This window comes from Pempheris klunzingeri, chromosome 18 (genome assembly GCF_042242105.1).
Source record: "Pempheris klunzingeri isolate RE-2024b chromosome 18, fPemKlu1.hap1, whole genome shotgun sequence".
Taxonomy (NCBI): Eukaryota; Metazoa; Chordata; class Actinopteri; order Acropomatiformes; family Pempheridae; genus Pempheris; species Pempheris klunzingeri.
The window spans coordinates 13,927,758-13,940,764 of NC_092029.1; the positions used below are offsets into that span (position 1 = coordinate 13,927,758).

The 13,007-nt window shown below is 41.3% G+C and overlaps 1 protein-coding gene across 1 annotated transcript; it reads right to left on the reverse strand.

The window, feature by feature from the left end:
* Positions 1-10,199: 10,199 nt before the first annotated feature.
* LOC139218303 (voltage-gated potassium channel regulatory subunit KCNF1-like) lies at positions 10,200-11,699 on the reverse strand. Its single transcript, XM_070849867.1, has one exon. It carries the CDS (start codon positions 11,697-11,699, stop codon positions 10,200-10,202), a length of 1,500 nt encoding a protein of 499 aa, XP_070705968.1.
* Positions 11,700-13,007: the final 1,308 nt, after the last annotated feature.

The following is a 13,007-nucleotide window of genomic DNA, read 5'->3' on the forward strand; positions in this document are numbered from 1 at the left end:
GTATTTCCACTCTCTGCTGCTTCCACTATATTGTCAGAAACATTGTGCGTTTTCTCACCTGCATTTGTTTGATTGTAATAATAATATTGAATGTACTCAACAAATAAATGCTGATGCATTCCTATAGGTTAATAAGTAATATAATATGCAAATAATAAGTAATATATATTATTTTGAAATAGGCATTTCTGCATTACATATTTAGCCTATGAATGCAGGAATTTCACCTGTAACAGAGTATGTTCACACTGTGGCTTTGCTACTTTCACTTATAAAGGATCTGAATAAAATGAAATACGTATAAAGAATAAAGGATCTGAATATATTTCCTCGACCACTGGGATGGGGGTATGCTTGAAACAAACTAGTACAATGTAATGTAAAAGGAACATGTGTGTATAGCTGTTTCATAAAGAGCACACTTGGAGGCCGGGTAAAAAGCCTGCAGTCAAACGCAGTGGTAAAATGAAATAATTGTTCTAATTTGGATAACAGCACACATTTTTAAAGGTTATTTCTTAGCCTTTTGCCTTAATTTGATATTCCCTTGGGAGAGAGAGAGGTTTGGCATGAAATAGCGGTCCCTTACCGGACACCCCCACAGCACACACTTTTTGGCAGAATGTCATCATTTGCATTTATGGTGTTGTACTACTTTGACAAATGAAGAGTGATGGAAGTAGTTGTGTTAAGATAGGAGGCGAAAAGGGCTTTCAGAGATTCATACAATGCTGAACCACCATTTGAATTGCACTGACCCTGTTAGAGTCCCCTGAACATATTGTCAATAGTAATAGCTTACCATTAGGGTGAATATATATTTTATATAATAAAAGAGTCATAAAGTCAGTGATCTGACACAGTGATGTTTGTGATACTATCTAACATTAGCTATTATAAGCTACTGGTGGTAACAGACCAATTTAGACTGTAGGAAAAAAACCTCAGTGTACTGACTTGAGCAACTTTTTATTTGTATGTGACAGACTGTGTTAGTTTTCATAGTCTAAATCTAACTCCAACATAGTGAAGACGCACACACAGATAGACAGGACCCACATCTGTGGTCTTTCATTAGCCCGCCCTCTGGAAACACAACACCTCTGATCTCCCTCTGCTCATAGCCTCCTCAGAAAAATGACTCACAGATCTTTTACTCCACCCCCAACTTCCGCCATTCTCATCTGACTGTAAACACATCCACTCTCTTTAATTACTGTATAAATATTCCACTGCAGCGATGCTCCGGGTATGATCCCTGCAGCTTTGATCTGAGGCTGCCGTAAAAGGAAAAGTCTTTGTAGAAGATACTCCGGTTACCATGATTCCTTTTGTCTCACTCTGTATTTGTTCTTAGCGGGGATGGCAGAGTGATCCGTCTGTGATCAGCCACAGTGACCCACGCAGGGGACAAACGGGGCCGGGGGAGTTTAATTACCTCTGAGCACAAAAGACAAGGACGCAACATTTCATCCCTGCTTGACGTCTTAATCTACTCTGTGACTTCTCATATCCTTTGCCATAAGTTTTTATGTGGGCTCACTGACATCCTTTCACACTGAGCTCATATGGGTTATCATCTGGCTCCATCTGTCCTGAGGGGGTTTAGGCAGTGCCTATTCACAGACTTTTCACCTGTTGTTGGGGTGGGAGGTGTAGAGCCACAAAGAAACTTGTTCAAAGGAAGTAGAATCAAGGTCAAGGCTACTGAGGTGGAGATCATATGTCACTGATGAGCGTAAAGAGAGGAGCAGGCCAACTATTTATGAGGCCGGACTGAGATGAAATAGCAAAAACAAAGCCGAGTTTAGGCATTCATTTAGCAACACGTTCATTCAGTGGAAGTCGGTGGAAGTAGATGCTGGTAGGTTGGTTTTGTTTCTTTTGAACAGAGCTATGCAAGCTGTTTCTCCAGTCTTTATGCTAAGTTAATATAACCAACTGGACCTTCATATTTAACCAACAGTGATGAAGGTGGTATTAAGCTTCTCATTCAAAATTATTATAATCTATGATAATAATCTAAAGTGTATTTTCCAATTTTCTTCAATTCTTCCATCAATTAAGTTTTGTGCAAGAGAGCAAATAATTCTAATTGACTACAAATATCATTTTAGTGAATGATTATAATGGAAATATGCATTTGTCCATTTTTAACCAGCATTTCGGAATAGATAGCTTCATTTCAAAATGCTTTATGATGTTTTTCGCACGTCTCTTCTACATTGCTGTTTTGAAAGCAAAAACCTCAATTTAGAGCTCATCACTCAAAAGTGAATTTCAAGATTATGGCAGCAATCGGTCATCTGGGTGTGGCTGCTACATTTTTCATAAGATGGATAGTGGATTTTTGAACGAAACGCCACTTGGAGTGTCACAGTAGCGAGAGGCAGAAACCCAAGGCTGAACATGGCAATAATGAAAAGCTGCCACAAATTGACATACAGATAATGCATGTTTGAGTAATTCTGTGACAGAGATAAATCTCACATCCCACAGGAGGTATAGGTCTGAAGACACCGTCACTAAATATTGTTTTTATGACCTTCAGCCCTAAATTAATTGTAACAAGCCACCATGTGACGAGGATGTTCCACTCCATAAAACATCATTGTCTCTGGATGAGATAATCAGCAGTGCCAAGTGCACCAGCGAGCAGGTCAGATCTATCACCGCGGTCTCTCAAGGCCAATTTCCTTAATTAGATGTCCATACATTTATCAGCAGAAGTGACACAGGGCCACCAGAACATGGCTGATACAGTAAAATTTGCCCTTTGAAAGCCATTTTTGAAGTGAGGACGGTCAGAGAATTGCATGATCTAAGTGACTGAGAGGCAAGAAAGAGCAACTTGTGCCACACAGTAAAGAGACCAAGCCGTAATCTTTATTATGTATGCAGGCAGTGGTACACAGGAGAGCCATTTATTCCTTTCATGTGCTGCTGTTTACAACCTTCTAATTGAATTCATTTGCTAAAAAAGCCATGCAACGGACGGATTGATTTCGAAATAAACTGAGGCAGCTTCAACAAGCTTTGGCTTTGAACAAGTTATTTGAAGCTGTCAGTGGACACGACTTTCAAAGCCCAAGTTCTTCTGGAGAATGTGCTTTGGCAGAAATGCGAAGGCTGTTTCTTCAGTCTGCCGAGGCCTGATCAAAGCAGCCAGCACGGCAGTAATGTGTGAAGCACTGCAACAGAAAACGCAGTGCACCGCCACAAAATGACAATTCAGACAACACTACGCAATAAATGACTAATGACGTGAATAAATGCACCAGGATTCTGACTTTTAATTTACATATTCATATTAGCTGTATGAGAGTTCACTTTACACCGGGGGACTTGGCTGTGGGAGCCTGAGAGACTAACAGTGGAATGTAAAGAAGGGATTTCACATTATTTTTCTGCCCTCAGTGAAGTTGGTTCAAACAAAGCCTGAGGGAAATTGTGCTGCTTCACACACTGAATCTATACATTTTTGTTATTGAATTCAACTTTCACTTTCAAAGGAGGCAGAGGAGAATGAAATGGGAAGATCAATGAAACTCTCAGGTCTTTATATTAAATGCAGAGATGGAGCTAGGAGGTGATTAGCCTAGCTTAGCATGAAGACTGCCAGCTAGCCTGGCTCTCTCCAAAGTTTCCCTCAGAGGCAGGCTGATATAACATGTTGTGCCAGTTTTATACCCATACAAAATGTAAAAAATGACTATTTGGAATTTTAGAGGGAGTCACATTTATTCACAACTATTCACTATTCTCATTATACTATTCACTCACTATCAGCCAGTACCATTGAAAAACCTACATCATGAAAACGAAAAAAGCCACATTAAATCCCTTTGGTTCCATTTTGTAATATTACAATATATATTTATTAGCACTGTAGTATATAACCAAGTTCCAGTGTGGTATAATTAAAAGACAGGCCCACTGTGCAGGCAATAACTAATGCCATCATATTTGGCCCCTGAAACAATAATTAACAAAACCAATATACCATAATGGGAGAATTGGTAGATTAAACAAATCTAATGAGTTCATAATCATTTTGTTGCTCCCCTTTGTCTGCTGTATAATCAGACAGGTATTTTTCAGATGCCAGGATCTGATGTTGGCTAACTTTCCTCCGAGGCTTCACACACAGATGCTTGGCTTGTTCTCAGAGCAGCAGAGGACTGGTTGAGGGCACGAATGTCAGTGAGCACATTGAGTGGGAGCCACAACAGATGTTTTACTGAGTTAAGGCCACATCACCTTCTCGAGGCTCGGCATTAAACTGCGATGGCCCAGAATCACCCCATCTCTACTTCACATAAAAGGCACCGTAAACCTCCCTCCCGCCTCACCTCACACCCCTCAGATAACAACCTGAAAAAATGAGGCTATAACTTCCCTGCCAACTCTCAAGATGCTGAGCATACGCTGAGACTAAAGGTTGTGTTGAACTCCTGAACACACAGTTTTTTATTCTATATTCTTCTCAGGTGAATGTTTTTCTTGAAACTGATTTAAAGATTCATTACATGTATTAAGGTCATATTTGGGGAACATCTATCACAGTTTCATTTTGCTCTCAGGAGTCTCTAAGCGTAAATCTTTATTTTTCATTTAAAAAAAAGAAGATAAAAGGTAGTATACTACTAATGTAATCCACAAGGACGCTCATAGCTGATTTATATTAAATGGTTGTTTCACACGCACACACAGAGAGTCTCAGCATGCCTGTACGTATCACTCAGTATTCTCCTGCTGCTGTCTTGAAACTTAGCGTTCGCACACCCTCGTTCAACTCTCTGCAGGAGCAAAAGCTTCTCATCAGACCACGTCTCTACTAGTCTGTCTTGCGGAAACAAAAACCGGCTCACCAGTCGTAACTCTTTTCCAGGCAAATCACTTTTCTCAAATTGCATTTGCAGTTATATTTTCTTTTCCCTTTTTATGAGTCCAGGGTAATGTAGCAGCAAACGGCAGAAGGCTGCACTTCATCTTCACTGGTCAGTATGCACAGGCATGATTTCATTGTTTAACGCTTTACATTGACATCTTGAAAGGTTCTGGCAAAGTCGGCTGCGAGGCCATTTAGAAATGCATTTGAAATAATACATTGACTGGGCATAGGCTATGTGATTTTTCAAATGAAAGCATATTAGGCCTTTATTCTGCAGGTGTCATGCATTTACCCGGCTATTTCTGATCTTTGTTCCCATGAAACCACAAGGGCGGCAGACATGATGATCTTACCAGAGAAGATTCTATGAATTAAAAAAAGTGGAAGAAGACATGGAAACAATTTTGCAGGTTGGATGAGTGGGTTAAGTGCATCATCCTATTCTGCTATTTTGAAGAAGGTCATATTTAATCTGTGTAATTATTGTCATGCCATTTATGCAGCTCTCCGCCTGAATCAAAGTGCCACAGGATGCACCTACGCAGCGTTTTAAACGTTTTTGTTGAAAAAGAAATGAAAGTCATGCAGCACACAATAACGCTCCTGGAACGTGTTTTTCCTCTTCCTCTGAATCTGACATCAGGGAGATTACCTTTTCCCTCTCCTGCGGCTGAAAATATCTCTCGAACGGAGATAGTGCTCAGAGGGGTGGGCTGTTAAGCCATAACATTATGCACACACATTCTTATTCAAATGAGTGTGTCTGACCACCTTCTGCGGGATATGAATCCATTAAGATATCCCATTTGTACAGCTCGAGGGTAGACTTTATCTGCTTCTGTAGTGTTGGGAGCAGCATCTGATCTACAGTACGTTTGAATACTGTACCTTTTTTTTGCCTTGTTTTTCTTTATTTTAGTTTCTTTTCTCTGTCTTTCTTTACTTTTTTTTCTCTTTTATTTAGAACTTGCATGCGGTCTTTGGCTTTGACCTTTCCACTCAGTCTACAACTTTGAACTTGCAACTTCAACTTTCGTGACTGAAGCTCCCAGGAAATTTGAATGAAGAGAGATGAATGGACAACCACTTTTTAACAGCTGTTAAACATTAATAAAACAACAATAAAGAACTTTACACACGAACAGCTGTTTAGAGACATGCACAACATAATTAGCTTGTGTTTGTCTTGAACACGCATTTGTCTGTACCGTTTGTACATAGGCTACCTACAGGGATTTTCCTATTTTTAGACAGGGGTTGTGAATAGAAGAAGATCCCCGCACTAAAGGTTGAGGGGGAGGGGAGTTGGGTGTCTGTGAGTCCGTGCTGCCATCAAAATGGTTGGGTGTAACTCAATACACATGCCAGTATGTCACCGGAAAACAATCACAACTGGGAGTCAGCTGGACACGAGAGTTTCAAGAATCACTTTGATTTATCCTGGCTAAAAGACATGCAAACACAAGCAGTAGTTACACAGAAGTATAAAGAATACCTGAGGGACCAGGCAGAGCACGTCACACTGTGTTTATTTACAGCACCTTGCAAGCGTGGTCCATGATTTAACACTAGATCTGATGAAATATTGAAGTGCACACACAGCAGTATGGTATTGAAACAAGCATGACATGCTATAGAGACTTTCCCTTGTTAATTATTCCTCTTCATCCTGGCTTCATGTTAACTGAGTTGTTGAGCTTAATGTCAGCAAGATAATTTGGATACCAACAGAGATAAGACAGAAAAGTAAATTAATTATCAGCTGGAGAATTTGACGATCTTTCCTCAAGCAGACTCCCACACAGATTATGATCTTTTTAGTCTGTTTAGTATATTCATAAAAATCAGCGGTGCACATAGACATGCCTCAGAAAACCCTCTATTTAAAGTGGTACAAGTCAAGTAAATACATAACTACATCTGCTTCCCCAAAGTATATTCAGACTTCTTAAAAAAATATATAACCATCTTTGCTCAAAAACCCTGTCCCAGGATATAACGACTATGTGCAGTGAGAAAATGTATTGATTTAGTAACAGCCATTAGCTAGTTTGGAAATTCTCACAGTAACTATGCATTTTTATGAAGGGATAATGAGTACAAATTTAAGTAAACTCAAAGGAATACATGAACACCCACTGAATGATGCAGATGACCAACATGTGGGTGTAAAAATTGGTGATTAGCCAGCAGATCACAGAAGGTCGGTGTGGAGTGGATCACATGTGGCTGTGGATATATGTGTGAAGGAGTGTATATGTGTGTGTGTGTGTGTGTGCGCGCGCATGTATGTGTGCAATTATTTATGTATACTTAAAGGTAGGCGGTGGAGAGGAGGGGGGATGTTTGTGTATGCCACTGTGTGTGTGTGTGTGTGTGTGTGCGCGCGCGTGCGCTTCTAAATCTAAATTTGAACCTGAAGGTGCATGTGTATTTGCACGCGCTTCTGCTGAAGGAACATTGTTCCATTAGACAATGCACGCCTTTGACATTCCAGCTCCACCTGTCAGCGTGTACAAAGGCCTTTCTCCTCAGGCTTTGACATGTGTGAATCTGCTGCTGGTCAGGAGAGATAGCGGAGTCCTGCACAGGACATGTGTGGGTGGACAGCCTGCAGAGTCCCGCCTGACCTCCTTCATGATCTTTCTCTCAGGCTGTGTAACTTAGAATGGAGCTCATGGAAATTATTGCTGAGGAGGGAGCTGATACTGACTCAGTAATCACTAATCTTACTAATCTACTAATCTCTTACTAATTAAACAAACTGGCATCTTGTCCCAATAGCCGATGCAGACACTATATCAGTCAAGCAGAGGTAAGATCCATCAATTCATTCCTCATTCATTAAGGTGTCACTGGTGATGTAGTAATCACAGTTGAACTTCTTCAGATTTTACTTTTAGTTTTAGGTCTCCTATCAGGCCAAACAATGATTTATTTCACAAACCTGAACCAATATAACATCTGCATTTTCAAGTCCTTTTTCAACATAAAATATTGCGAGGATTACACTCCTTTGTTACAATTGTGTTATTTGACAAAATGTGTACTTAAACTGTTTCAATTTTATTTTTCTGCAGTTGGAGTGACGCTTATGGTTAAATTTTCAGCGGTCTACAGCAGTGATTCCCAACCATGGGCACTGTTGCCGTTGTCAGGAGAAGATACAGTTATACATGGACAGATTGCAAAGCTCAAGCTCAGAAAAATAAGAATAACTATTTGATTTTTAAAAATAATACTTTTTAATAATCCATATTAACACCTGATCATCCTTACTTTAAGCTACAAGTGTTATTTTTTGCTAACTATTCTAACCATTTATAAATCATTAGCCAAAAGTAATGGATATATGGTATAGATAGTTAGTTGATGAACAATGGATGAACAAAAAGTTGAAAGCTGAAAATGGTTTAAATGTCCAGCTTTGTTCCACTCCAAGTAGTAGTACGAATGCAAACTGACCAAACTGAATGGCAGTTTAATTGACTTAAAAAAATAACATTTAATAATGTTTTGACATAATCGATAGTGTTGAATAACTTTAAAATCAGTTTAAATTCCCACATTCGGAGGACTGGTGTTGCTGAAGTTAAGTCGGACTGTGGAGGAGTATCAGATAAAAAAAGGATGGGAACCACTTCTGCACAGCTTGGCTGAGGCGAGGAAAAGGATTCAAGTTGATTTAGTCGAACCCACATAAAAGTTTGACTTTTAGGCTGCCTGTTGCTATTAATGCCATCATCTTCTTTCTCATATGCCTGATTTTTGGTGATAAAACATCACTGCTTTTGTGCACAAGGCACATATTTACATTCAAGACATCATGCTCATTTTATAAAACTTCACAAAATAAGACAGGAACACGATCTTGACATAAATCATCTCTTCAGTTTGCAAAAAAAAAAAAATCAAGCCACTGACATCTTGGATATGACGTTCGACTTAAATATGTCAAATTTTAATTATAGCTCCCCTACTGCACCAACTAATGTGTTTTCTAGGGAGTGTGCTATTTGTGCGGTAAGTTTCATGTCACTCAAACTAATGGTGTAGGAGTCGAGACGTTTCTAACGGTGAAAATATGACCATTGAATACAGAGCCCATTAAGCCAATTTAGAGTCTGTTTTATAAAACATGGAGCAGTGTTCATCCTTTTAAGCTTCAGTAATGTAAGAGCAGTTCTGCATTAAGACGCATTAGTACTCCTACAGCCTCTATTAACACTGGCCTAATAAATGAATGCCATTTTGATAAATCAATGGAAAAAGGAGTCCTCATTTTTATATCTTCATACCAGTTCCTTCTCTCAGATTTTCTGGTTAACTAGGCTGCACTCTGGAAAAACAAATTCTGAACTTTACCTCAACCACTGGGGTTATTTTTGTTTAACCTCCAGCCTGTTGCTCCTCACTCATAACTTGGTGAGCGAGCTATTCTGCTGAACCTCCGGGGAGGAGCAGAGTGGTGATGGCTGCTGCAAAATTTAAACCCATTACAAGAACATGTCCAGCAGCCAAGGAAACTTCTGAGGCCCGGGTGTTGATTACATGATCCTGTCTGAAGCTGCAGCCACTGCTTTTAACGTTCCTGCAAAGTTGAGGAGGTTTTATGATATATGACCTCACAATCACACAGTGTCAGTTACAGAAATCCCCCTGATGCCAAGAAGATCACAGGCAAACACAGAAGGGAACAGTCCTGATGATATGTTGAGCAACTACATTGAAATTTATGGCACTATTTACACTTTATTACTATTTAATACTAACAGTTTTCCTTCAGTTTTGTTGTGATGCCTGTGCACCCTTCTTATACCCATTATGGGATAACTCTCTTTTCTCCTGGAGGAGCTGCCAATCTTTATTATTTTAAAAAAACATAGTAGATGTGATATATATTCCTGTACAGAGAAATGAGCTACAGAGCAGTCTACAGTATGAGTGCAAAGATTGGGGATGGGGGGGTGTTATATAAGAGAACTACATGGGGGAATCAGTGTACTGGCTGTTCAAACAGAACCCCTCGGCCTACAGAGAGTCACTGCGCACAGGCACAGCTCATCAAGTCAATATCTCACACATATGTCCCCTTAATAGGCGCAATTCCTCAAATGCTTTATAAAGGTCCTTGGAGAGCGTTACTGCGGTCCAATTATTTCTAAGAGGCTATTTACAGGCACAACACTCAGTTGTGTGGGTTAAGTTTGAATAAGTTAAAAATGAATAATTAATTTGATGTTTTGTTCTTTATCTTTTTTTTTTTTCCTGCAGAGTCTTTGCAATGGTGCGGCATCTTCAGTGTTCATGAGATGAAATATTCGGTCGCCTCTGCTGTGCTTTCAAAGCTCGTGTCCATACTGGGGGTCTGGATCCCCGCCGCTCCCCTGGGATCCTTCAGTAAGGGGATGAATGTGTCGCTGTGACAGGAGCGCATGGCGTTGTCCCAGACCCCCGCGCCGCAAACATGTTTGTGGGCGCCGGGCGCGGCCTCCAGCTCGGCGTCACCGGAGCGCAGTGCCATCAGTTCAATCTCATGCTTGGCCGCAGTCTCCAACACCTGTTGCTTGTTGTAGAACAGGACAAAATTGTTGATGATGGGGTGTATTGGCAGCGCTATGGCGATCACCCCGCATAGAAAGCTGATGGCGGCGTTACACCGACCCAAAGTGGTCTTGGGGTAGACGTCTCCATAGCCCACCGTGGTCATGGTGATCACAGCCCACCAGAACGACTGAGGGATGCTGGTGAACAGGGTGTCCGGGTGGTTCTGCTCCATGGTGTAGCCCAGTGCGGAGAAAAGGAACACCCCCACGCCCATATACATGAGGAGCAGTCCGAGCTCTTTGAAGCTGCTCTTCAGGGCAGATGTGAGGGTCTGGAGTCCAGAGGAATGTCGTGCCAGCTTGAAAATGCGCGCAATGCGCATTATGCGTAAAGCCTGCACCGCTTGCTGCACGTTAGCCAGCTCCATCACTCCTGCGCCGAAGGAGGTCAGAATCAGCACCACGAAGAAGGGCATGATCGCCATGAAGTCGATGATGTTCATGAAAGCCAGGACGAATTTTATTTTATTTGGGGAGGAGATCAGACGCAGCAGGTATTCGATGGTGAACCAGCCGATGCACACCGTCTCGATGACCTCCAGAGTTGGGTGCTCCGTGAGGTGACCCTCCGAGTCCTCCACCTGCAGGTCGGGGATGGTCCCGACACACATCACCACGGAGGAGACGAGGATGAAGATGAAAGAAACTATGGCGATAACGTGCGCCGGCAGCGAGGACTCCGGCTTCTCCATCAGCCTCCAGAGGCACATCTGGAAGCGCTGCCAGCCTCCTGCGGACGGATCACCTTCTCGGTCCACCAGGATAGTTCTCACTTTCTCTGCAATCTCTGCAAGTTCATCCTCCACCTCCTTCAGGTGGCATTTACAACATTCATCTAGAAAATCCGAGTCGATTTTCCAGAACTCCATCTCCTTCATGAAACAGATTGGACAGATGCCTCGTTTCATGTGGATCTCTCCATAATAATAAAGCTCAATGACACACTTAAATGCCTCGGGGTCTCTGTCAAAATAAAATTCTCCCGTGTCGGGGTCGTAGTCGTCACATAGTAAAGATATTTCTTCAGAGGACTTCAGTGAACAATCCACCAGCTCTGCCAGCCGAGTGTCCGGGTAGCGATTCAACACGTCCCCATATAACACCTGTTTCACCCCGCCGATGTTAACAATGATCTCTGTCTCCTCGCTGGCTTCAGAGCCGTTGCAGTCTGCATACCTCGTCCTCTGAATCCCCCACATTATGTTGTCAACAAGTCCGCCACAGAAGAGCCCAAAGTGATCGAGATTTTTACGCAACTTTTCAACGCAAGTCACCAAGAAGCCTCCTGAATCTCCTGCTTTCCGAGATTGAGCTGAAAATAAAAATGAACGTTTGCTCGGAGGTGACTGCGGCGTGAAGTCTTCTCAGTTCGACACAGCCGTGTTTGCGCTTGTGCGCTCAGACAAAGTTGGCATCGAAGTGCGCGTAATGTCAAGAGAGAGACAATCAAAGCACATCACTTCCGGTGACAACTTTCAAACAAAATCCTCACAGATCGAGTTTTTTTTTTTTTTTTTTTAGAGCGCTTCACCACCAAGTTTTCCCATAATGCAGGTTGATCCCAATTCTTTTAAAACGTGCCTTTGTAACTCCAGATGTCTGGCAATTAATACTTATAGTTCTGGCCTCTGCCAACCTTTCTTCTTTAACTTTCAGCAGTTGTTGTCATTTTTTTTTTTACTTTACACACTAAGATACACTAATGCATCAACAAAATTATGATTAATTAGGTCTACCTTCCAGAAAAAACTTAAAAACATAGTAGTTGTTTGAGTTTAATACTAATTGAAGGACTTTGTTTGGAGCAAAACAGAAGGAAAACATAAATGTAGGCTATCCGTGTAATTGTAAGGAGAAAAAACAGTGGAGTCAAGAACAACATGTGACACTCAAACGAACCAAATAATGATTTAAATGTCATGATATGTTAACATCGATGAAAGAAATGAATTCAAGGAGAAAATAAAGCGGCAGATTGTTATCAAAACAATTAAAATAATTCACAAAGAAAAGACTGGGTCACTCCTAAAGGGTGAAACAATTAAATTAAACAAAAGGAGAAAATCAACAGGAAAAATAATGTAAATCGGATGTTTTAAGTAACAATATCATGCAGCACAGCCCATGCTTTTATTTCTAAAGGCTGTCTCGGTGTCTTCCGGTCGTGCTCCGTCTGTCTGTGGTTGTCTTGACGCAGCGCAGTGCAGCCAGGCAGCGCAGCATAAATCCCAGCGGCATGTAATGAATTGTGAAGTAGCAAACAGGGAAATCAGAGACTTGCACTCCGCTGGGTTTTGGTGGCAGATCGAAGAGCAACAGATAGTTAAAAGGTGAACGATTGACAGGCAAACACGATAGAAACCTAAATCACCCCTTTTTAAGCCTTTACAATCTTTGTCCATACAGACTATATCCTGGACCTGGGTGCATTATCCATCATCCATTTTGAATGTATTAAGCTTTCACCAAACAGCCTAACACACGCGGGGAGACATCAGCTGAGCAAT

Coding starts and splice junctions, on each gene's coding strand:
- LOC139218303 (XM_070849867.1), bottom strand. CDS start 11,699: ATGTGGGGGATTCAGAGGACGAGGTATGCAGACTGCAACGGCTCTGAA.